The sequence below is a fragment of the Bombina bombina genome, chromosome 5 (assembly GCF_027579735.1).
Source record: "Bombina bombina isolate aBomBom1 chromosome 5, aBomBom1.pri, whole genome shotgun sequence".
NCBI lineage: Eukaryota > Metazoa > Chordata > Amphibia > Anura > Bombinatoridae > Bombina > Bombina bombina.
Genome location: NC_069503.1, coordinates 18,686,379 through 18,712,048, shown reverse-complemented (window position 1 = coordinate 18,712,048; position 25,670 = coordinate 18,686,379). Strand labels below are relative to the sequence as shown.

General features: G+C 40.5%; 1 protein-coding gene across 1 annotated transcript in view; it reads left to right on the top strand.

The window, feature by feature from the left end:
• The window catches only part of LOC128661241 (SCO-spondin-like), a 624,208-nt gene that overhangs the window by 555,460 nt on the left and 43,078 nt on the right, over nucleotides 1-25,670 (top strand). The window contains exons 113-114 of the mRNA XM_053715520.1: nucleotides 5,957-6,015; nucleotides 9,178-10,664. Coding sequence (XP_053571495.1) covers nucleotides 5,957-6,015; nucleotides 9,178-10,664 — 1,546 coding nt within the window. The remainder of the gene's footprint in view (nucleotides 1-5,956; nucleotides 6,016-9,177; nucleotides 10,665-25,670) is intronic.

Genomic DNA, 25,670 nt, shown 5'->3' with positions numbered 1-25,670 from the left:
GGTTGTCTCTTATGTTTAACTATCTTGCTGGGAGCAAGCAAGGTCTTTAAAGTAGGAGCTCTCCTATAAACCACTTTTGGTTTGGTACCTATCGACTTACCTAAAATGGGATCCTTAGTTAGAATATCCCAATGTTTGGCCAGCACCTTTCTAATCAATACATGATTAGAATTAAATTGCGTGATAAAGAGGGGATTTTCATTATAGTTATTAGTTACTTGTCCCAAATGTTTATTAGAATTGATAAAATAATCATTCCTATCATCTAATCTAGCCCTTCTGTAACCTTGGTCTATGATACTAAGTGGATAGTTCTTTTCCAGAAAACGTTCCCTCAAGACCTGACTTTGGGAATCAAAGTCAGATAACGTGCTGCAATTGCGGCGAATACGTTTGAACTGACCATATGGTACGTTCTGTTTCCAGGCATGAAAATGACAACTTTTGAAATCCAGATAGCTATTACAGTCAACCGTCTTGAAATAGGTTGTACTGGTCACCTTGCCTTCATTAAAGCTCAAATGCAGGTCCAAGTAAACGATTGATTTAGTATTAATTGAACTCGTGAAGGTCAAACCCCTATCGTTTGAATTCAAATAATCCACAAAAGAAGTGGCTGAGTCCTCATTGCCCCTCCATATAAATATCAGATCGTCAATGTATCTGCCATAGAATACCAGGCTCGCCCCATAGTGTGAGTCATATATATAACGCTTTTCAAAATGACCCATAAACAAATTCGCGTAACTAGGGGCGAACCTGGTACCCATGGCAGTACCTTTGGTTTGAAGAAAAAATTCATCCTGGAACACAAAATAATTGTGCTCCAGGATGAAAGAAATAAGTTGTAAAATGAACTCTTTCTGGTTAGTAGAAAGATAAAAATCTTGGTCCAAAAATTCAGACACTGCCTCCATACCCAAATTGTGTACAATATTCGAGTACAAAGCCTGAACATCACAGGTGATCCACACCAGGTCGGGTGTGATATTCAATCCCTCTAATTTCTTGAGGAGGTCTGTGGAGTCTTGAATATAGGATTCAAGACCCCGGACATATTTCTGTAGAAAATAATCAACGTATGATGACACGTTGTCAGTTAAGCTGCCTATCCCCGCTATGATGGGTCGACCTGGTGGGCATGAGGGGTTTTTGTGTATCTTAGGCAAATGGTAATAAAATGCCAGATTGGGCTCATCAGTTACCAAAAAATCCCTCTCTTTTTTATGGAGTATACCTTCTTTGAAGGCAGAATCAACAATATCCTTAAGAGATGATTTAAACCTCATAGTAGGGTCAGAGTTCAATTTCGTATAGTAGTTAACATCAAATAAAATTTTGCGGGCCTCTATTAGATAGTCGGCAAGGTCTTGAAGCACAACTCCTCCGCCTTTATCGGCTTGTCTAATGACAATAGATTTGTTGTTTTTAAGACTTTCCAAAGCTTTTTTCTCATTAGGAAAAAGATTATTTTTTCCATGTATCTTTTTGGTTATTTTATCAAAATCGTCACTAACAAGTTGTCTGAAAATTTCGATATGGGCATTGTTTTTTAATTGGGGTACAAAGTTCGATTTATTTTTGAAGTTGGTATGTATATACCCCTCACACAGTTGGTCAATAAAAGTGTCAGGTTCAATAACCGGAACCATTTCTTGGTTAAGTCTAGCTCCCATTGAATCTGTCAGAATAGGCAGCAGTGTACTATTCTTGAGTGTCTTTTCAGCAAAATATTTTTGCAATGACAGTTTTTGGGTGAACCGGTTCAAATCCACAAAAAGTGAAAAAACATTGTGCTTGTTGGTAGGACTAAAAGAAAGACCCTTGCCCAATACCCGAATTTCGTCATTTGACAAGACATGGGACGATAGATTGAAGATCCCCTTACTTAGGGTCTGTAATCTTGCCTTTTTGCGGGCTGTGCTCCGTCCTCTACACCCTCGTTTCCGTGAGGTCTTTTCCCTTTCGGGGGTGCAGTAAGGGAGATCACTGGCTCTAGGTAACTGGCAATCGTCTTTTGTTTCCATGACGATTGTCTGTGACCTGTCCCTAAAAAATGATTAGAAGAATCAGTATCAGAAATGATAGCTTGGCTATCGTTTGGATAATGTGGGCTTAAAGTCGCATCGGGAGCAAACATATGGTTAGGATATGCATTTGCACCGACATTATTTGGCATTCTAGATGGTGTGATTTCATGGCTGCTTGTCATGATCCTCCTAGTATGTGAGGGACCCTGATCACTAGGAGAATTATCTCTCTTAAGTCCATGGTCATAATTGAATGATATATGCTGATTAGCTGGATCACCTTGGGTCTGATGATAATTTCCTGCAGCACGGTGAGATGGTATAACTATATCATTTCTGGAGTTATGATACCCATTGGAATGCTGTACATAGTTAACATTCTTATTTTCTTTAGGGTTTCTGTAATCAGGTCTATATCCATAATTAGGGTTGTTATAATTGGATTGATGTCCTCTATTAAATTCACCCTGATGTCTATAGCCATTATGACCTGGGCCATATGGTGGATAATCTCTATCTTTATTCCAATGGTTATTACCATTATAAGAATAATGGTTTCGTCTGTTGGCGTTCGTCCACTGTTCATTAGTGTTATTATTGGACTGATGATTAGTCCAAGTGGTATTATTCGATTTGTTTTTATTCTTATGTTTATTTCTATTTTTCGGGTAATATACCGTGGTCCACTCATTTTCAAGGCCATTAGGTGGTACTCTTGAAGGTGGTTGCTGGATAACCCTATCCTGTGGAATGGCATTCACTTCTGAAACTGAAATGCTCTTAGGATCAGGGCTAGATGTTTCGTGAATTCTCTTATTCTTATGATAAGTGTGTATCTGACCTTTCTGATAATCCTCTTCATCCCTAATAAGTTTACGATTTTTAACCAACATCAGATCTTTTTGATAAGCATCTGTTTTCTGTAGAACCATAGTATTCAGTTCATCATAAAGATGCGATGTTTTAAATTTTTCTAAATTTTTTTGAATGGAATCTATTTCTTTAGAGGATTGTTCAACTAAAATTTTCCTGTGGGCAATCAAGATTTTCAAAAGTGTGATGGAACATAAAGTTAATGCTTTCTCCCATTGGGAATTGACAGTGGGATCATCTTTAAATGAACAACTTTTGAAAATCCTAAGTCCACGAGGTATTTGTTCTTTGTCAATATATTTCTGCAACATTTCTGCATCCAACCAGTGTCTGCACTCGACATTGATTGCATCTTCTAATCTCGCAAAAAGTGCATGAATGGACAGATTCTCAACAGAACTGTCAGATGCAGCTGTGCCAGCAGTGGATTCTGTGTGTGACACGAGCAACAATCTCTTGTTGTTCCTCTCACTCACAGATAACATTATGCCCTGTGATCCAATTAGATAAATACAAATCAAAATGACCAGGTCACGTGGTTAACAGTGGCCTGTGTGTTAGATTGTGAGACTAAATAGTCTTAATCAAATATGTACCAGTGTAATATGGTAATATTCACTGTGAGTAGTAATGTGACAGTGTTGAAATTATGAAAAGGTGATAAATGTGCTAGCAATAATACAACTGGGAATAAGTGATATATGTGCTAACAATAATGTAACTAACAATGATGTGAGTCAAGGAGACTAAAAAACTATGATTATAGCAAATCCTAGATGCCTAGAAAAAATGCTTAAGATATAAAAATTGGCTATACAATGTGTGTCAACAACAAAATAAAAATTTAAATTTGCGACAATTAGTATATTGTTCAAATATAACCTATACTAATACACTTAGTCTAATAGTGTACCTCCGGATAGTGATGATAAGTAAAGATAGATACAAACTTGCTATCAAAATACTCCTACCGTGATAATAAGAATGACAGAATAGGTGACAATTATCGAAAATAAAAAATTAAAGACAGCATATGACCCTATAATACGGTCTAGAATAGAAAAACAGTGTGAACAAAAATAACTAAATGATTAAACAATCAAACTATGTGGATCGTATTGTGCAAGAGTAGTAATTACTAAAACAGCAACAATCAAGACAGTATATAAAAATATATATATCGGTTTGACAACAAACCCTAAAAAAGATATCTAATAAGCAATGGTATTAAGTCGTGATACATTGAAAACAGCAATTGCTAATAAAAACTAAATCAAATGCAGCAAACTTCGGTGGGCCTAGGCCCAAATACTTGCTAGATTATAGAGAACCGAGAAAGCACACAGAGTCTCTATAGAAGTGCGCAAATGATCACAGCATATGGCTAATGGCGGATTCGGCAAACGGCAATCCAGGCAGCTCTCTCAGGAATGATGAATGGACAACGGGAACCTGTGGATGACAGATGGAAGAGGCGCCTCATGGGACAAGTATCGTTTTAGACAGCAAAGGGACACACATAAGCGGCGAACCCCCCACACAGAGTGTTACTCACAAGAGCGGCGGTACAAACGTGTACCCAGACAGGCAGGACGGAACCAAAGGTCGCCCGTCAGACAGGCGTAAACTCAGTACGCTAGGCAAACGTCACTCAGCAAGCAGCGTCAGAGTAAAACCCAGCAGGGGAACCAATAGAGTCGAAGGGAACTCGACACAGCGGACCTCCAAAGGGGATCAGGAACGTAGCCAAATACCTCCAGCGGCAATGGTAATAGAAAACAGGCAGGTGTGATGTGCTCAAAGATACATTTATTGAGTACAAACAGATAAAAACAAGCGTACAGCAACGCGTTTCTCAACAAATAGTCGTTTCATCAGGCTGATACTAATACATGAAAATACCTGCTCTATTTATAACACACCTGTGTCAATCACAGAGCTCCTGCTACTGACACACCTCCTAGGTGGACATGACTGATGATAGAATGTGAATCAAGTAGGAGGTGTCCCAGGGGCCGGAGCTAAGGATGAACTACCAACAACAAATAACATACACAAATATTTCATACATTCTGAATTATATGTTTGTAATTGGTCTGTCCTTACAGTGAATATACACATTCAGATCATACATGTAATAAATATTATTGTAACAATATGCAACATATGAAGAATTAAAAAATTAAAACACTCACAAATTAAGATCGTAGTTTAATAAAATCTACTAATGTATCGTAAAAACCCAGTGTCATTAAAAGATTTGGACCAGAAGATAAAAATGAATAAATAATGGTCCAGTTTGGCAGAAGGGGCTGAGTAATGTTTTTAAAAAAAAATAAAAAAAAAAAAAAAAAAAAAAATATAATAAATAATAAATCAAATAAATCAATAAATAAAATAAAGATTAAGATAAGTGTTTGTTAAAAGGTGGGGGGGGGGGGGGGGGGGGGGGAAGAGCGATCCTTGAATAATATAAGGATAGGACTAAGAGGACCAGCGATAAAATACCATGTCGAAGTTCTATATATGGATCTATTTGGATACAACTCTAACGGATGGCCCTAATTGGTGGATATTGAACTCGTATGGATATGGGTAGGGTGACTGAATAAAACTCTGGCAGATGGCCCTAATTACCGATAGTTGTACTAATAAGGACTATAAGCACCAGAGAAAAATAAATTATGCAGTATTAATCTTAATCATTGACTATACTATATGCTCAAATGCAAATAGAAAAATATAAATATAAAATAAAGAGTAATAAGTATGGATTAAATAACTGGATACAGCTCTAGTGCTTGGCCCTAATTAGTGGAAGGCTGCTAGGTCAATACACAAATTTAACCCATCAGGATGCATACATTTCAAGACGTGGATCCAATACGTTTCTCTTTGTCTTAATCTAAAGTACCTATTATAGATGTAAGATTTAGGTATATGTTCTAAAGGGGTCACGGAGAAGCAATTAGTATCACCATTGTGCATAATGTTGCAATGTCTAGAGACACTATGGTACTTATAATTCTTCCTCATATTACGTTTATGTTCAGACCACCTTATGCTGAACCGCCTACAGGTTCTGCCCACGTATTGGATGCCACACAAACAGGTGAGTAGATATACAACAAAAGTTGAAGCGCAAGAGATATGTCCAATAATCGAATAAGATCTATTAGTGATAGTAGATCGAAAAGTTTTTTGTTTGGTATCAATCGACTGACACATCTTGCATCTACTCGCTCTACATCTGAAAGCACCCAACTTTGGTGCAATAGACTTCGGTGTTATGAGGGCTGGTTGTCTCTTATGTTTAACTATCTTGCTGGGAGCAAGCAAGGTCTTTAAAGTAGGAGCTCTCCTATAAACCACTTTTGGTTTGGTACCTATCGACTTACCTAAAATGGGATCCTTAGTTAGAATATCCCAATGTTTGGCCAGCACCTTTCTAATCAATACATGATTAGAATTAAATTGCGTGATAAAGAGGGGATTTTCATTATAGTTATTAGTTACTTGTCCCAAATGTTTATTAGAATTGATAAAATAATCATTCCTATCATCTAATCTAGCCCTTCTGTAACCTTGGTCTATGATACTAAGTGGATAGTTCTTTTCCAGAAAACGTTCCCTCAAGACCTGACTTTGGGAATCAAAGTCAGATAACGTGCTGCAATTGCGGCGAATACGTTTGAACTGACCATATGGTACGTTCTGTTTCCAGGCATGAAAATGACAACTTTTGAAATCCAGATAGCTATTACAGTCAACCGTCTTGAAATAGGTTGTACTGGTCACCTTGCCTTCATTAAAGCTCAAATGCAGGTCCAAGTAAACGATTGATTTAGTATTAATTGAACTCGTGAAGGTCAAACCCCTATCGTTTGAATTCAAATAATCCACAAAAGAAGTGGCTGAGTCCTCATTGCCCCTCCATATAAATATCAGATCGTCAATGTATCTGCCATAGAATACCAGGCTCGCCCCATAGTGTGAGTCATATATATAACGCTTTTCAAAATGACCCATAAACAAATTCGCGTAACTAGGGGCGAACCTGGTACCCATGGCAGTACCTTTGGTTTGAAGAAAAAATTCATCCTGGAACACAAAATAATTGTGCTCCAGGATGAAAGAAATAAGTTGTAAAATGAACTCTTTCTGGTTAGTAGAAAGATAAAAATCTTGGTCCAAAAATTCAGACACTGCCTCCATACCCAAATTGTGTACAATATTCGAGTACAAAGCCTGAACATCACAGGTGATCCACACCAGGTCGGGTGTGATATTCAATCCCTCTAATTTCTTGAGGAGGTCTGTGGAGTCTTGAATATAGGATTCAAGACCCCGGACATATTTCTGTAGAAAATAATCAACGTATGATGACACGTTGTCAGTTAAGCTGCCTATCCCCGCTATGATGGGTCGACCTGGTGGGCATGAGGGGTTTTTGTGTATCTTAGGCAAATGGTAATAAAATGCCAGATTGGGCTCATCAGTTACCAAAAAATCCCTCTCTTTTTTATGGAGTATACCTTCTTTGAAGGCAGAATCAACAATATCCTTAAGAGATGATTTAAACCTCATAGTAGGGTCAGAGTTCAATTTCGTATAGTAGTTAACATCAAATAAAATTTTGCGGGCCTCTATTAGATAGTCGGCAAGGTCTTGAAGCACAACTCCTCCGCCTTTATCGGCTTGTCTAATGACAATAGATTTGTTGTTTTTAAGACTTTCCAAAGCTTTTTTCTCATTAGGAAAAAGATTATTTTTTCCATGTATCTTTATCAGTCATGTCCACCTAGGAGGTGTGTCAGTAGCAGGAGCTCTGTGATTGACACAGGTGTGTTATAAATAGAGCAGGTATTTTCATGTATTAGTATCAGCCTGATGAAACGACTATTTGTTGAGAAACGCGTTGCTGTACGCTTGTTTTTATCTGTTTGTACTCAATAAATGTATCTTTGAGCACATCACACCTGCCTGTTTTCTATTACCATTGCCGCTGGAGGTATTTGGCTACGTTCCTGATCCCCTTTGGAGGTCCGCTGTGTCGAGTTCCCTTCGACTCTATTGGTTCCCCTGCTGGGTTTTACTCTGACGCTGCTTGCTGAGTGACGTTTGCCTAGCGTACTGAGTTTACGCCTGTCTGACGGGCGACCTTTGGTTCCGTCCTGCCTGTCTGGGTACACGTTTGTACCGCCGCTCTTGTGAGTAACACTCTGTGTGGGGGGTTCGCCGCTTATGTGTGTCCCTTTGCTGTCTAAAACGATACTTGTCCCATGAGGCGCCTCTTCCATCTGTCATCCACAGGTTCCCGTTGTCCATTCATCATTCCTGAGAGAGCTGCCTGGATTGCCGTTTGCCGAATCCGCCATTAGCCATATGCTGTGATCATTTGCGCACTTCTATAGAGACTCTGTGTGCTTTCTCGGTTCTCTATAATCTAGCAAGTATTTGGGCCTAGGCCCACCGAAGTTTGCTGCATTTGATTTAGTTTTTATTAGCAATTGCTGTTTTCAATGTATCACGACTTAATACCATTGCTTATTAGATATCTTTTTTAGGGTTTGTTGTCAAACCGATATATATATTTTTATATACTGTCTTGATTGTTGCTGTTTTAGTAATTACTACTCTTGCACAATACGATCCACATAGTTTGATTGTTTAATCATTTAGTTATTTTTGTTCACACTGTTTTTCTATTCTAGACCGTATTATAGGGTCATATGCTGTCTTTAATTTTTTATTTTCGATAATTGTCACCTATTCTGTCATTCTTATTATCACGGTAGGAGTATTTTGATAGCAAGTTTGTATCTATCTTTACTTATCATCACTATCCGGAGGTACACTATTAGACTAAGTGTATTAGTATAGGTTATATTTGAACAATATACTAATTGTCGCAAATTTAAATTTTTATTTTGTTGTTGACACACATTGTATAGCCAATTTTTATATCTTAAGCATTTTTTCTAGGCATCTAGGATTTGCTATAATCATAGTTTTTTAGTCTCCTTGACTCACATCATTGTTAGTTACATTATTGTTAGCACATATATCACTTATTCCCAGTTGTATTATTGCTAGCACATTTATCACCTTTTCATAATTTCAACACTGTCACATTACTACTCACAGTGAATATTACCATATTACACTGGTACATATTTGATTAAGACTATTTAGTCTCACAATCTAACACACAGGCCACTGTTAACCACGTGACCTGGTCATTTTGATTTGTATTTATCTAATTGGATCACAGGGCATAATGTTATCTGTGAGTGAGAGGAACAACAAGAGATTGTTGCTCGTGTCACACACAGAATCCACTGCTGGCACAGCTGCATCTGACAGTTCTGTTGAGAATCTGTCCATTCATGCACTTTTTGCGAGATTAGAAGATGCAATCAATGTCGAGTGCAGACACTGGTTGGATGCAGAAATGTTGCAGAAATATATTGACAAAGAACAAATACCTCGTGGACTTAGGATTTTCAAAAGTTGTTCATTTAAAGATGATCCCACTGTCAATTCCCAATGGGAGAAAGCATTAACTTTATGTTCCATCACACTTTTGAAAATCTTGATTGCCCACAGGAAAATTTTAGTTGAACAATCCTCTAAAGAAATAGATTCCATTCAAAAAAATTTAGAAAAATTTAAAACATCGCATCTTTATGATGAACTGAATACTATGGTTCTACAGAAAACAGATGCTTATCAAAAAGATCTGATGTTGGTTAAAAATCGTAAACTTATTAGGGATGAAGAGGATTATCAGAAAGGTCAGATACACACTTATCATAAGAATAAGAGAATTCACGAAACATCTAGCCCTGATCCTAAGAGCATTTCAGTTTCAGAAGTGAATGCCATTCCACAGGATAGGGTTATCCAGCAACCACCTTCAAGAGTACCACCTAATGGCCTTGAAAATGAGTGGACCACGGTATATTACCCGAAAAATAGAAATAAACATAAGAATAAAAACAAATCGAATAATACCACTTGGACTAATCATCAGTCCAATAATAACACTAATGAACAGTGGACGAACGCCAACAGACGAAACCATTATTCTTATAATGGTAATAACCATTGGAATAAAGATAGAGATTATCCACCATATGGCCCAGGTCATAATGGCTATAGACATCAGGGTGAATTTAATAGAGGACATCAATCCAATTATAACAACCCTAATTATGGATATAGACCTGATTACAGAAACCCTAAAGAAAATAAGAATGTTAACTATGTACAGCATTCCAATGGGTATCATAACTCCAGAAATGATATAGTTATACCATCTCACCGTGCTGCAGGAAATTATCATCAGACCCAAGGTGATCCAGCTAATCAGCATATATCATTCAATTATGACCATGGACTTAAGAGAGATAATTCTCCTAGTGATCAGGGTCCCTCACATACTAGGAGGATCATGACAAGCAGCCATGAAATCACACCATCTAGAATGCCAAATAATGTCGGTGCAAATGCATATCCTAACCATATGTTTGCTCCCGATGCGACTTTAAGCCCACATTATCCAAACGATAGCCAAGCTATCATTTCTGATACTGATTCTTCTAATCATTTTTTAGGGACAGGTCACAGACAATCGTCATGGAAACAAAAGACGATTGCCAGTTACCTAGAGCCAGTGATCTCCCTTACTGCACCCCCGAAAGGGAAAAGACCTCACGGAAACGAGGGTGTAGAGGACGGAGCACAGCCCGCAAAAAGGCAAGATTACAGACCCTAAGTAAGGGGATCTTCAATCTATCGTCCCATGTCTTGTCAAATGACGAAATTCGGGTATTGGGCAAGGGTCTTTCTTTTAGTCCTACCAACAAGCACAATGTTTTTTCACTTTTTGTGGATTTGAACCGGTTCACCCAAAAACTGTCATTGCAAAAATATTTTGCTGAAAAGACACTCAAGAATAGTACACTGCTGCCTATTCTGACAGATTCAATGGGAGCTAGACTTAACCAAGAAATGGTTCCGGTTATTGAACCTGACACTTTTATTGACCAACTGTGTGAGGGGTATATACATACCAACTTCAAAAATAAATCGAACTTTGTACCCCAATTAAAAAACAATGCCCATATCGAAATTTTCAGACAACTTGTTAGTGACGATTTTGATAAAATAACCAAAAAGATACATGGAAAAAATAATCTTTTTCCTAATGAGAAAAAAGCTTTGGAAAGTCTTAAAAACAACAAATCTATTGTCATTAGACAAGCCGATAAAGGCGGAGGAGTTGTGCTTCAAGACCTTGCCGACTATCTAATAGAGGCCCGCAAAATTTTATTTGATGTTAACTACTATACGAAATTGAACTCTGACCCTACTATGAGGTTTAAATCATCTCTTAAGGATATTGTTGATTCTGCCTTCAAAGAAGGTATACTCCATAAAAAAGAGAGGGATTTTTTGGTAACTGATGAGCCCAATCTGGCATTTTATTACCATTTGCCTAAGATACACAAAAACCCCTCATGCCCACCAGGTCGACCCATCATAGCGGGGATAGGCAGCTTAACTGACAACGTGTCATCATACGTTGATTATTTTCTACAGAAATATGTCCGGGGTCTTGAATCCTATATTCAAGACTCCACAGACCTCCTCAAGAAATTAGAGGGATTGAATATCACACCCGACCTGGTGTGGATCACCTGTGATGTTCAGGCTTTGTACTCGAATATTGTACACAATTTGGGTATGGAGGCAGTGTCTGAATTTTTGGACCAAGATTTTTATCTTTCTACTAACCAGAAAGAGTTCATTTTACAACTTATTTCTTTCATCCTGGAGCACAATTATTTTGTGTTCCAGGATGAATTTTTTCTTCAAACCAAAGGTACTGCCATGGGTACCAGGTTCGCCCCTAGTTACGCGAATTTGTTTATGGGTCATTTTGAAAAGCGTTATATATATGACTCACACTATGGGGCGAGCCTGGTATTCTATGGCAGATACATTGACGATCTGATATTTATATGGAGGGGCAATGAGGACTCAGCCACTTCTTTTGTGGATTATTTGAATTCAAACGATAGGGGTTTGACCTTCACGAGTTCAATTAATACTAAATCAATCGTTTACTTGGACCTGCATTTGAGCTTTAATGAAGGCAAGGTGACCAGTACAACCTATTTCAAGACGGTTGACTGTAATAGCTATCTGGATTTCAAAAGTTGTCATTTTCATGCCTGGAAACAGAACGTACCATATGGTCAGTTCAAACGTATTCGCCGCAATTGCAGCACGTTATCTGACTTTGATTCCCAAAGTCAGGTCTTGAGGGAACGTTTTCTGGAAAAGAACTATCCACTTAGTATCATAGACCAAGGTTACAGAAGGGCTAGATTAGATGATAGGAATGATTATTTTATCAATTCTAATAAACATTTGGGACAAGTAACTAATAACTATAATGAAAATCCCCTCTTTATCACGCAATTTAATTCTAATCATGTATTGATTAGAAAGGTGCTGGCCAAACATTGGGATATTCTAACTAAGGATCCCATTTTAGGTAAGTCGATAGGTACCAAACCAAAAGTGGTTTATAGGAGAGCTCCTACTTTAAAGACCTTGCTTGCTCCCAGCAAGATAGTTAAACATAAGAGACAACCAGCCCTCATAACACCGAAGTCTATTGCACCAAAGTTGGGTGCTTTCAGATGTAGAGCGAGTAGATGCAAGATGTGTCAGTCGATTGATACCAAACAAAAAACTTTTCGATCTACTATCACTAATAGATCTTATTCGATTATTGGACATATCTCTTGCGCTTCAACTTTTGTTGTATATCTACTCACCTGTTTGTGTGGCATCCAATACGTGGGCAGAACCTGCAGGCGGTTCAGCATAAGGTGGTCTGAACATAAACGTAATATGAGGAAGAATTATAAGTACCATAGTGTCTCTAGACATTGCAACATTATGCACAATGGTGATACTAATTGCTTCTCCGTGACCCCTTTAGAACATATACCTAAATCTTACATCTATAATAGGTACTTTAGATTAAGACAAAGAGAAACGTATTGGATCCACGTCTTGAAATGTATGCATCCTGATGGGTTAAATTTGTGTATTGACCTAGCAGCCTTCCACTAATTAGGGCCAAGCACTAGAGCTGTATCCAGTTATTTAATCCATACTTATTACTCTTTATTTTATATTTATATTTTTCTATTTGCATTTGAGCATATAGTATAGTCAATGATTAAGATTAATACTGCATAATTTATTTTTCTCTGGTGCTTATAGTCCTTATTAGTACAACTATCGGTAATTAGGGCCATCTGCCAGAGTTTTATTCAGTCACCCTACCCATATCCATACGAGTTCAATATCCACCAATTAGGGCCATCCGTTAGAGTTGTATCCAAATAGATCCATATATAGAACTTCGACATGGTATTTTATCGCTGGTCCTCTTAGTCCTATCCTTATATTATTCAAGGATCGCTCTTTCCCCCCCCCCCCCCCCCCCCCTCCCCCCCACCTTTTAACAAACACTTATCTTAATCTTTATTTTATTTATTGATTTATTTGATTTATTATTTATTATATTTTATTTTTTTTTTTTTTTTTTTTTTTTTTTTTTAAAAAAAATTAAACAGCCCCTTATGCCAAACTGGACCATTATTTATTAATTTTTATCTTCTGGTCCAAATCTTTTAATGACACTGGGTTTTTACGATACATTAGTAGATTTTATTAAACTACGATCTTAATTTGTGAGTGTTTTAATTTTTTAATTCTTCATATGTTGCATATTGTTACAATAATATTTATTACATGTATGATCTGAATGTGTATATTCACTGTAAGGACAGACCAATTACAAACATATAATTCAGAATGTATGAAATATTTGTGTATGTTATTTGTTGTTGGTAGTTCATCCTTAGCTCCGGCCCCTGGGACACCTCCTACTTGATTCACATTCTATCATCAGTCATGTCCACCTAGGAGGTGTGTCAGTAGCAGGAGCTCTGTGATTGACACAGGTGTGTTATAAATAGAGCAGGTATTTTCATGTATTAGTATCAGCCTGATGAAACGACTATTTGTTGAGAAACGCGTTGCTGTACGCTTGTTTTTATCTGTTTGTACTCAATAAATGTATCTTTGAGCACATCACACCTGCCTGTTTTCTATTACCATTGCCGCTGGAGGTATTTGGCTACGTTCCTGATCCCCTTTGGAGGTCCGCTGTGTCGAGTTCCCTTCGACTCTATTGGTTCCCCTGCTGGGTTTTACTCTGACGCTGCTTGCTGAGTGACGTTTGCCTAGCGTACTGAGTTTACGCCTGTCTGACGGGCGACCTTTGGTTCCGTCCTGCCTGTCTGGGTACACGTTTGTACCGCCGCTCTTGTGAGTAACACTCTGTGTGGGGGGTTCGCCGCTTATGTGTGTCCCTTTGCTGTCTAAAACGATACTTGTCCCATGAGGCGCCTCTTCCATCTGTCATCCACAGGTTCCCGTTGTCCATTCATCATTCCTGAGAGAGCTGCCTGGATTGCCGTTTGCCGAATCCGCCATTAGCCATATGCTGTGATCATTTGCGCACTTCTATAGAGACTCTGTGTGCTTTCTCGGTTCTCTATAATCTAGCTTACACATTGGCCTGGGAAAAGGCCATTCATTTTCGAACGGAACAAGACGAATGGGTCCAAGCGGTGGCCCTAACCAAACAGGCACTTCACTGCGTAACTCTACTAGAGTTATATCTTAAAATCTGTACACAGTGGCATCTCACCCCACTGAGATTATACAAAATTTCTCAGACCAACTCTCCATTGTGCTGGAGGCAGTGTGGGATGGTGGGTTCGCCGGCCCATATTTGGTGGGAATGTCCGCAATTGGCCTCCTTTTGGCAAGTTGTCTCACACAAATGTAGAAACCTAATTCCCTGCTTACACAACTCCCCGCAAACAGCCCTATTGCACTTAAACTTAGACACAGCCTCACTCCCAAAGGCCTTACTCTCAGTCTATATACTTATCTCAGCCAAGCTAGCTATAGCAAGACTTTGGAGACAGCAAACACCACCTACATGGGGAGAAGTAGTCAAAACCATGTCCTATTTGGAAATCATGGAGAGTCCGATCTTTACCCAACGCAACAAAGTCCTTTTACATTCGGAAATCTGGGATATATGGAAGCACTTATACTGACCCTGTTCCAGGGCAGTCACAGGGAGCAGTTGCTGTAGGCCCCATGCTCCAACTAATTCCTCTCCCTCCCCTCCTCCCCTGCCCACCCATATCCCCACCACCCTTTTCGCCCCCCCTTTTTTTTTTTTTTTTTTTTTCTCTTCCTTTTCTAGCTACTCTGTGGTTGGTCTTTCTGGATGCATTTAACTATAAAGGTATATTTTCCAAATGCTTTTGGCTCAGTGGGTCTATAGGTGACTAACTGGCCATCCAATGTGAGTATTGTTCAAATAAGGTAAAGAAATAAAAGTATAGATTACTTAGTTTTATGACGAACATTAATATTCGCATTATTCTCAACAATTCAGACTATTCATATGACCATTCTCATATAAAAAATGAGGTTTTTCAATGAGGGTCCATGAGTGGCCCGCTCCAATTTATGTCCACCTACTCTATGTTCTATTTATGTCTACTGTTTATTATGAGAAAGTAATTGTCATTTAATCATTTGGTTTACCTGTCTGTCATATGTTTGCAGCTTACTATGTAATACTCTAATGTTTTTCTTTTTATTGTATATTGGCAATTACCAAATGTTTGTTTTGGCAAAAAAAACCTCAATAAAAAATAATATAAAAAAAAATAAAAAAAAATAAAAAATTTTTTCCATGAATGAAAAAAAAAAAAAAAAAAAAAATATAAGATGCATTGTGACAATGGTTTATTCATTCTGCAGCTTTTCTCCTCAAGTGCCCTTAAAACTTAGCGTCTATTTAACCAGATGCCCTGCACTTCCTCCATGGCTCCTCCTGGAGTTACCTTGCAAGACATCGCCCACCTTTTATTTTTTACCAGATGGTCTCAAGGGCGTTGTCAGCTTTTCCCATGCTGCAGCGAGAGCGCAAGAGGAAAAATAAACATTCAGTGAGCGAGGTTCCTGTCACGGTTGTTGCTATCTCAAGGTCCCCTCCCAGATGTGAGGAAGAGGATACTTCGGTAGCGTCTGAGGATAAAATCTCAGTTTCTGACAGTATAATTCCTCCTGCTGATACTGAAGATGTATCTTTCAGGTTTAAGCTCCTGCTTTCTGATCTGATGTGGCGTCAACTATCCTTCCAAAGCGGAAGTTGTTTAATACAATTTCCACACTAACAGGGAGTCCTACTATTCCTATTGGGGATAGTTGTTCCCTTAAGGATCCTAGGGATAACAGAGGGGTTGCTCAGTATTGGAAACCTATGGCTTTTCCACTGCCAAACTGTCTTGAATGCACCAGATCCTGTCTGAACCTGGAAGTTAAGCAGGTCCAGGCTTGGTCAGTACCCGGAAGACCGCCGGGGAACACCAGGTGCGGTAGGCTTATTATTGCCACTGTCGCTTATACGGTAGCATACTGGTTCATACGTTGTCTGGTTCTATTAGAGCAGACACTCTCTTCGAAGACATCTTTGAGTCGGTCATTTCCTTTCTTATAGATGCTTCCCTTCAAGTATTTAGCGGGAAGCTAAGATTTCAGGCTTACCATAGTGACACACGTTTTGTTTAAGATTCCTTTTAAATTCCTTTCAAGACTTCAAAGGATTTTTTTCTATTTCTTCCTCTGAGACGTAGGGGGGTTTTGGCTTTCAAGAATGTTTGGAGCCAGATAAGAGGCAAGGTGGCCTTACTCAGGGTAGGAGACCTCTCCGACCTGGGACAGAATGAGTTCCTGTTCTGATTCAGGAACGGAGTTGGGGATTTTATCCTAATCTTGTAATGGTTCCAGGGAACCTTCAGTACAATTTTAGATCTTTAGACTCTAATCAAGTTTTAGATGTCATGATTCTGATCAAATGCCTAAGGGTACCATCCTTCAAGGTGGAAACTATTCGTTCCAATTTTATTTTGATCTGGGAGAATCATTTTATGATGCTTGCATTATCACATTCTCAGGCAAGCATCCCCAATTGTGGCCTTGTCTGTCAGCCTTTCTACAGTCCCAGAATAGGAGTCTGAGTTTGATGTTGGCAGTGCTCAGTTATGGGGCATTGATGTGGCACCCTTTCTGGAAGACATTCTAGTCCAGGTGCAATCTTTTCAAGCAAGATTCCTTATGGAAATGCTATCCTTTCTGTGATATCAAGCAGCAAGGTACATTTGGTAAGGAGATATTTAGTCCTGGACAAAGGTTACCTTTTTGGGAACCATATTAGATTTCCTATACATTAAGTTTTATACATTAAGTTTTTTTCCTGCAGGAAGTCAGGAAATTAAAGACTTTTTTGACTCGGAAGGAGACAAGGGTTTTCTTGGGGTGGTTGTCTCTGGATCATTCTTTCCAGGGAACCTGCTTTCGCAGACCATCTTGGCTGTCTGTGATAACAGACATCAACCTTCTAGGATGGGGAACAGTCTATGGTCCCCTAAAGGACTCAGTAAGGTCTGATTTTCCTATAATCATTTTGGAGCTGAGATCTTCAATACTATTTTGGCCTGGCCCTAGTTAGTTTTGGTCCAGTTTATCTAGTTCCAGTGGGACACATGTCTTCGGTTCATCAGGGAGGAACAAGGTGTTCCTTGGTGATATCAGAGGTATCCAAGATAATTCCATGGGCAGAGGCCCATTCTTGATGTTTATCATCAATCCACTTCCCAGGGGTGGACTCTGGGAGGCAGACTTCATGATCAGGCAGACTTTTCAGCCGGGGGAGTGGCCAGGGTCCCTCAGGTGGTTTTGTTAGACACCCTGACGGTAACTTGGACTTTTAGTCTAGCTTGCCTATTTCTCCAGTCTGCAAAGGCACAGGTGATCCTAATTGCACTGGCTTGTACTCGAAGGATTCGGTATGCAAATCTGGGGGACATATCATCTCTGCTACTGTGGAGACTTCAGTTGAGGCAGGACCTTCTAATCAAGGGACCTTCCTTCACCCAAATCTAGTTTCTCTGAAGCTGACTGCTTGGAGAATGAACGCTTAATTCTATCCAAGCGAGGGTTTTCTGATTCGTTGATAAAGACCATGATCCAGGCTCGTAAGCCTGTGACTAGAAAGATTTACCATAAGATATGGCGTAAATATCTATCTTTATTGGTATGAATCCAAGGGCTACTCATGGAGTAGGATTCCCAGAATTTTGTCCTTTCTCCAAGAAGGTTTGGAGAAGGGTTTATCGGCAAGTTCCCTAAAGGGTCAGATCTCTGCCTTATCTATTTTGTTACACAAACGTCTGGTGGATGTCCCAGTTCAATCTTTTTGTCAGGCTTTGGTTAGAATCAGTCCTGTGTTTAAACCAATTGCTCCTTCATGGAGTCTGAATTTAGTTCTTAAAGTTCTTCAAGGGGCTCCGTTTGAGCCTATGCATTCCTTAGATATTAAGTTGTTATCTTGGAAAGTTTTATTTCTTGTTGCCATTTCTTCAGCTCGAAGAGTGTCTGAGCTTTCGGCATTGCAATACAATTCGCCTTACCTTATTTTTCATTCGGATAAGGTAGTTTTACGTACTAAACTAGGGTTTCTTCCTAAGGTTGTTTTCAGACAGGAACATTAATCAGGAGATTATTGTTCCTTCCTTGTGTCCTAATCCTTCTTCTCCAAAGGAACGTCTATTGCACATTTGGACGTGGTCCATGCATTGAAATTTTATTTACAAGCGACTAAAGACTTTCGTCAGTCGTCTTCTTTGTTTGGCGTTTTCTTGGGAAAGTGTGAGGGTCAGAAAGCTACAGCTACCTCTTTTTCTTTTTGGCTGAAGAGTATTATCCGTTTTGCATATGAAACTGCTGGACAGCAGCCTCCTGAAAGAGTTACGGCTCATTCCTCCAGGGCTGTTGCTTCCTCATGGGCATTCAAAAATGATTCTTCTGTTGAACAGATTTGCAAGGCTGCATCTTGGTCCTCTCTTCACATTTTTTCTAAATTTTACAAATTTGATACCTTTGCTTTGGCTGAAGCTGTTTTTGGGAGAAAGGTTCTTCAAGCAGTGGTGCCTTCTGTTTAGGTTCCCTGTCTTGTCCCTCCCTTATCATCTGTGTACTCTAGCTTTGGTATTGTGTCCCACAAGGATGAAATCTGTGGACTCATCGTGTCTTTAAAAAGAAAAGAAAATGTATGCTTACCTGATAAATTTGTTTCTTTTTAGACACGATGAGTCCACGGCCCGCCCTGTTTTATGAGACAGGTTATTAATTTTTGTAAACTTCAGCCACCTCTGCACCTTGGCTTTTCCTTTCTCTTCCTAACTTCGGTCAAATGACTGGAGTGGGAGGAAAGGGAGGAGCTATATATACAGCTCTGTTGTGGTGCTCTTTGCCTCCTCCTGCTGACCAGGAGGCGTAATCCCACAAGTAAGGATGAAATCCATGGACTCATCGTGTCTAAAAAGAAACAAATTTATCAGGTAAGTATAAATTTTCTTTTCGTTGCTCCCGACATCGCCACCACTATAATAAAGCTATTAACCCCTAATCCGCCACTCCCCGACATCACCGCCACTATAATAAAGTTATTAACCCATAAACCTCCGGCCTCCCACATCGCTGCAACTAAATAAACCTTTTAACCCCTAAACCTCCGGCCCCCCTCATCACCGCTACTAAATAAACCTATTAACCCCTAAACCGCCAGCCCCCCCACCACGCAAAACACTAAATTAAACTATTAACCCCTAAACTTAACACCCCCTAACTTTAAATTAAAATTACAAATTAACTATCTTAAAATAAATAAAAACTTACCTGTGAAATAAAAAAAACAATTAATTTTAAACTATAAATTAAACTAACATAACTATTCTAATAATATTAAATAAACTAACTGTTTAAATCAGCCAATAGGATTTCAGAAGCTTGCATTCTTTTGCCTGATTTGAATTTGAAGAATTAAATCAGCCAATAGGAATGCATGGTACGCCATTTTGAAACGGCAACCTTGCATTGAAGCTTCAGTGTATGGGGGGTCCATGAAGAGGACGCTCAGCGCTGGATGTCTTCGCCGCTCTGCGCCAGCAGGATGAAGATAGAAGACGCCCCCACAAGGGATAAAGATGTCACCGCCTGGATGAAGACTTCTCGCTGACTGGATGTCCGGACTTCGGCAACCGTGAGTAGATATTCTGAGGTTAGTGTTAGGTATTTTTTTTTATTTTTTATGGTGTTTTTTTTTTTCAGATTAGGGTTTGGGCTATTTGATAAAGAGCTAAATGCCCTTTTAAGGGCAATGAAAAAGAGCTGAATCCCCTTTTAAGGGCAATGCCCATACAAATGCCCCTTTAGGGGCAATGGGTAGCTTAGGTTTCTTTTAGAGTTAGGTTTTTTATTTTGGGGGGGGTTGGTTGGGTGGTGGGTTTTACTGTTGGGGGACTTTGTATTTTTTTCAGGTAAAAGAGCTGTTTAACTTAGGGCAATAGCCCTACAAAAGGCCCTTTTAAGGGCTATTGGTAGTTTATTGTAGGCTAGGGGGTGTTTTATCTTGGGGGTGCTTTTTTATTTTTTGGGGGATATTATCTAAGGTGTAATTGTTTTTATTTTTGATAATTTTGTTTATTATTTTTTGTAAGCTTATTGTTTATTATTTTTTGTAGATTTTTTTATTTTTTTTCGTACTGGTAGTTTATTTAATTTTATTAGAATAGTTAGGTTAATTTATAGTTTAAACTTAGTTTTTTTTATTTCACAGGTAAGTTTTTATTTATTTTAAGATATTTAAGTTATATTGTAATTTTAATTTAAAGTTGGGGGGGTGTTAGGTTTAGGTGTTAATAGTTTAATTTAGTGTTTTGCGATGTGGGGGGGCTGGCAGTTTAGGGGTTAATAGGTTTATTTAGTAGCGGCGATGTGGGGGGCCGGAGGTTTAGAGGTTAAAAGGTTTTTCCATCTAAATGGCAGAAGAGTCCATGGCTTCATTCATTACTTGTGGGAATTAAGAACCTGGCCACCAAGAGGAGGCAAAGACACCCCAGCCAAAGGCTTAAATACCTCCCCCACTATCCTCATCACCCAGTAATTTTTTGCCTTTCGTCACAGGAGGTTGGCAGAGAAGTGTCAGAAGATTTCGGAGTAGTCTCTTATGGAGGGTAGTACTCTTCGGAATGGGACTGGAGTTTTAAGTAGTCCTGTCAGCCTCTCAGTGAGAGCCTGGGTGAAAATGCCTTCCTGCGAAACCATCCTGACTCATATTAACAGCTCCATAAGAAATCAGCGTTGATGAGTTTCGTTGCCTGCTCTTTACACTCAAGTCCATGTCAGGAGCGATGCTACTACCCTGTCGCACTTGAGAGGCCGTGTTCCTGTTCCATGGCATAGATTCTGGTAAGATCATTTCCTTTTTATTATACTATGATTATAATGCAAGAAGACAGGGTCACAGTGTGATATCTTTTTTCAAGTATTAATATTCCTGGTATGGGGATTATTGAACAGGGGGGGTTATACATAATATTGTTTATTGTGTCATTGCTGCGTTATGTGCGAGATGAGGCTCTGGCAATGGATGGAACTTCAGGTTCTTTTCCGGGAGTATTTGCACAGCTGATTTGGCGCCCTTTTCTCCCTAGTGCAGGGGCGGTCCTGCGTGGCATCACATGTGACCGGGTGTGGCTATACAACTTCCTCTGCTTGATCATCGACGCAAGAGACAAAGTGGTTTCTGTAGTCCGGGTCATAGAAGTTGGTGAGTGCCCCGTCCATTGGAGCTATAAAGGTGCCAATTTTTTTGATCTAGTTCATAATAAAGCGCAAGCTATGGAGTACTCTGACGCGTTAGAGGGTACTCCATCTTTAACAAAGTCTAATACCTGTGTTTATTGTGAGGAGGTTCTGGTAGATCCGCCTGCTCAACTATGTTCCATTTGCCTTGATAAAGTTGCAACATCTAAAAAAAAATAGGATGTCTAGTACTACTGAGCCGTCCACCTCTGAGGGTTCTCAGTCCCATGAGGTGCGTTCCCTGCATTCATCTTCAATTACACATGCACCGCCCTAGGGCCCAACCGTTACTCCTTCGGGAGAGCTTCGCTGGCCATCAGATTTTGCAGATCAACTGCAAACGGTGGTGTTGAAGGTGAGTAATGCTTTACCACGTTCTGCTAAGCACAAGCGTAGGATGCTTCATGGCGGCCCGGCCCAGGGGTTGTCTATGCCTATCGATATATCAAAGGCAATATCCGCTGACGAGGACTTCTCTGACTCTTCAGAGGAAGTCCCTTTTGGGTTGGAATCCGTGTCATCTAGGCCTCCAGCTGCGGAGAAGCCTTACTTTCTGTTTAGGGTGGAAAATTTGCACTTTTTGCTGAAGCAAGTGCTTGCTACGCTGGAGGTTCCAGAACCGAAACTACCGGAGGAACCCTCGATTCCTAAGCTTGATAAAGTATATGAGGACAGGGTGGTGCCTCAGACCTTCCCGGTTCCTGTTAAGATGGCTTATTTATTAAGAATGAATGAGAGAGATTAGGTTCATCCTTTTCCCCTTCTTCTTCTTTTAAGAAACTGTTCCACGTGCCGGACTCTCAGCTCGAGCTGTAGGGGACTGTACCTAAGGTGGATGATGCTATCTCTACACTCGCGAAGCAGATGACGATTCCCCTTGAGGATATTTGGTTGTTTAAAGAGCCCATGGATAAAAAGTTAGAAAACATGTTAAGGAAAATGTTTCAGCACACAAGGTTTGTTTTTCAACCGGCAGCGGCAGTAGCCGTGGTTTCCGGAGCTGCAACATATTGGTGTGAATCTCTGTGTGAAATGGTCGAGAAGGAGACTCCTATCGACGAGATACAGGAGAGAATTAATGCTTTAAGAGTCGCTAATTATTTTATTTCTGATGCCAATATGCAGATTATTCGCCTGAATGCTAAGGTGTCAGGTTTTTTCCCTACTAGCCCGCAGGGCTCTGTGGCTAAATACGTGGTCTGCGGACAGGACCTCTAAGTCGAGGCTGTTGTCCCTTCCTTTTCAGGGAAAGATCCTGTTCGGTCCAGGTTTGGACTCGATCATATCCACGGTTACGGGAGGCAAGGGCACGTTCCTACTGCAGGATAAAAAGGCTAAGCCTAAAGGATCTACTTTTCTTCCCTTTTGTGCGGACAAGGCCCAACGCCAGCAGCCCACTGCGAAAATTGATCAATCCAAGGGAACTTGGAAGCCAGCTCAGTCTTGGAACAAGTCCAAGCAGAACAAGAAGCCTACCAAGACTAAATTGGCATGAAGGGGCGGCCCCCGACCGGTCAACGGACCAAGTAAGGGGCAGATTATTTCTCTTCTCAGAAGCCTGGTTACAGGACGTTCAGGACCCGTGGGTTCTGGAGGTAGTCACCCACGGTTACAGGATAGGGTTCAGATCTTATCCGCCCCGGAGGCAGATTCCTCCTGTCAAATCTGTCTTCCAGACCAGAAAAGAGAGACACCTTTCTAGAATGTGTGAGGGATCTCTCTTCTCTCTGCATATTCGTACCAGTACCCCCAGCAGAAAGGGGTCTAGGGTACTATTCAAACCTTTTCGTGGTCCCAAAGAAAGAGGGCACGTTCCATCCGATTCTGGACCTAAAATGTTTAAACAAGTTTTTGGCTGTAATATCATTCAAGATGGAAACGATCAGATCTATTCTGCCCCTAGTTCAGGAGGGACAGTTCATGACGAAAATAGACTTGAAGGATGCTAACCTTCATGTTCCAATCCACAAGGATCACTTCAGGTTCCTGAGATTTGCGTTTCTGGACCAACACTTCCAATTTGTGGCCCTTCCCTTTGGTCTGGCGATGGCCCCGAGAGTCTTCACGAAGGTTCTGGGGGCACTACTTGCAGTTGCCAGATCCAGAACATTACGGTGGCGCCCTATCTGGTGGACATCCTAGTACAGGCGCCGTTGTTCAGTCTTGCAGAGGATCATTCGAGGGCTCTTCTTCTCTTGCTCCAATCTCAAGGTTGGAAGATAATTTCAGGAAAGAGTTCCCTGGTTCCCAGCAACAGGGTGGAGTTCCTGGGCACGATAATAGACTCTATATCCATGAAGATATTTCTCACAGACCTGAGACGCAGGAAGATTGCGTCCACCTGTCTTGCCCTGCAGTCCTACTCCAGTCCCTTAGTGGCTCAGAGTATGGAGGTGATCGGGCTCATGGTGTCCAGTATCAATGTCATTCCATTCACCAGGTTCCATCTCAGACCTCTTCAGTTGTGCATGTTGAGAGTGGAACGGCGATCATACAGATCTATCACAGCAGATTTCCCTGGATGTTCGGACAAGGAATTCCCTCTCTTGGTGGATTCGCCAGAACAACTGTTACAAGGGACATCCTTCCTGAGTCTGTCCTGGGAGATTGTGACCACGGACGCGAGTCTGGCAGGGTGGGGCGCTGTTTGGGGTGCCAGGATGGCACAAGGAAAATGGACCTGGGAGGAGTCTCTTCTCCCGATCAATATTCTGAAACTTCGAGCAATCTACAATGCTCTGAAGGTGTGGCCTCTTCTGGGGTCGTTCAGATTTATCAGATTCTAGACCGACAACATTACCTTGGTGGCTTACATCAACCATCAGGGGGGGACGAGAAGCTCCCTAGCAATGAGGGAGGTGTCTCAGATTTTGGAATGGGCAGAATCCCCAGGCAGAGCTGAAAGATGCCTTAGCAGTGCCTTGGGGGTTCAACCTAGATTACATTTTTCCACCGTTGCCACTTCTACCTCGTGTAGTGGCCCGCATCAAGCAGGAGCAAGCTTTGGCTATTCTGATTGCTTCATCGTGGTCGCGGAGGACGTGGTTTGCGGATCTGGTGGGGATGTCATCTTCTCCTCCATGGAGGTTACCCTATCGCAGGGATCTGCTGGAACAGGGTTTTTTTCAACATCAAAATCTAGATTCTCTGAGGCTGACTCAAGAGGGGATTTTCTGAGAGAGTGATTGATACTCTCGTTCAGGCCAGGAAGCCGGTCACTCGTCGCATCTATCATAAGGTGTGGAGGACCTACTTCTCCTGGTGTTAGAAGCACGGTTATCCTTGGAACAAGGTTAAGGTAGCCAGGATTTTGTCCTTTCTTCAGGATGGGCTGGAGAAGAGGCTCGCCGCCAGTTCCTTAAAGAGACAGATTTCGGCATTATCAGTTTTGTTGCACAAGAAGCTCGCTGAGCTTCCTGATATTCAGTCTTTTGTTCAGGCCCTGTCTAGAATCAGGCCTGTTTTTAGACAGTCCGCTCCTTCCTGGAGCTTAAACGTGGTTCTTAAGGTGTTGCAGAGGGTTCCGTTTGAACCTATGCATTCTATTGACATTAAGATTCTTTCCTGGAAGCTTCTCTTCCTGTTGGCGATTGCATCGGCTCGCAGAGTCTCTGAGTTGGCGGCCTTGCAATGTGAGCCACCTTATTTGTTTTTTCACGCTGATAAGGCTGTTCTTCGCACTGGTTTGTGATTTTTTCCCAAGGTTGTGATGAACCGTAACATCAATCAGGAAATAGTAGTTGTGTCCTAACCCTTCTTGTCCTAAGGAGAGGTTACTTCATAATCTGGATGTGGTTCGAGCCTTGAAGTATTATCTTCAGGCTACAAAGGATTTCAGACAGTCTACATCTCTTTTTGTGGTGTATTCAGGGAAGCGCA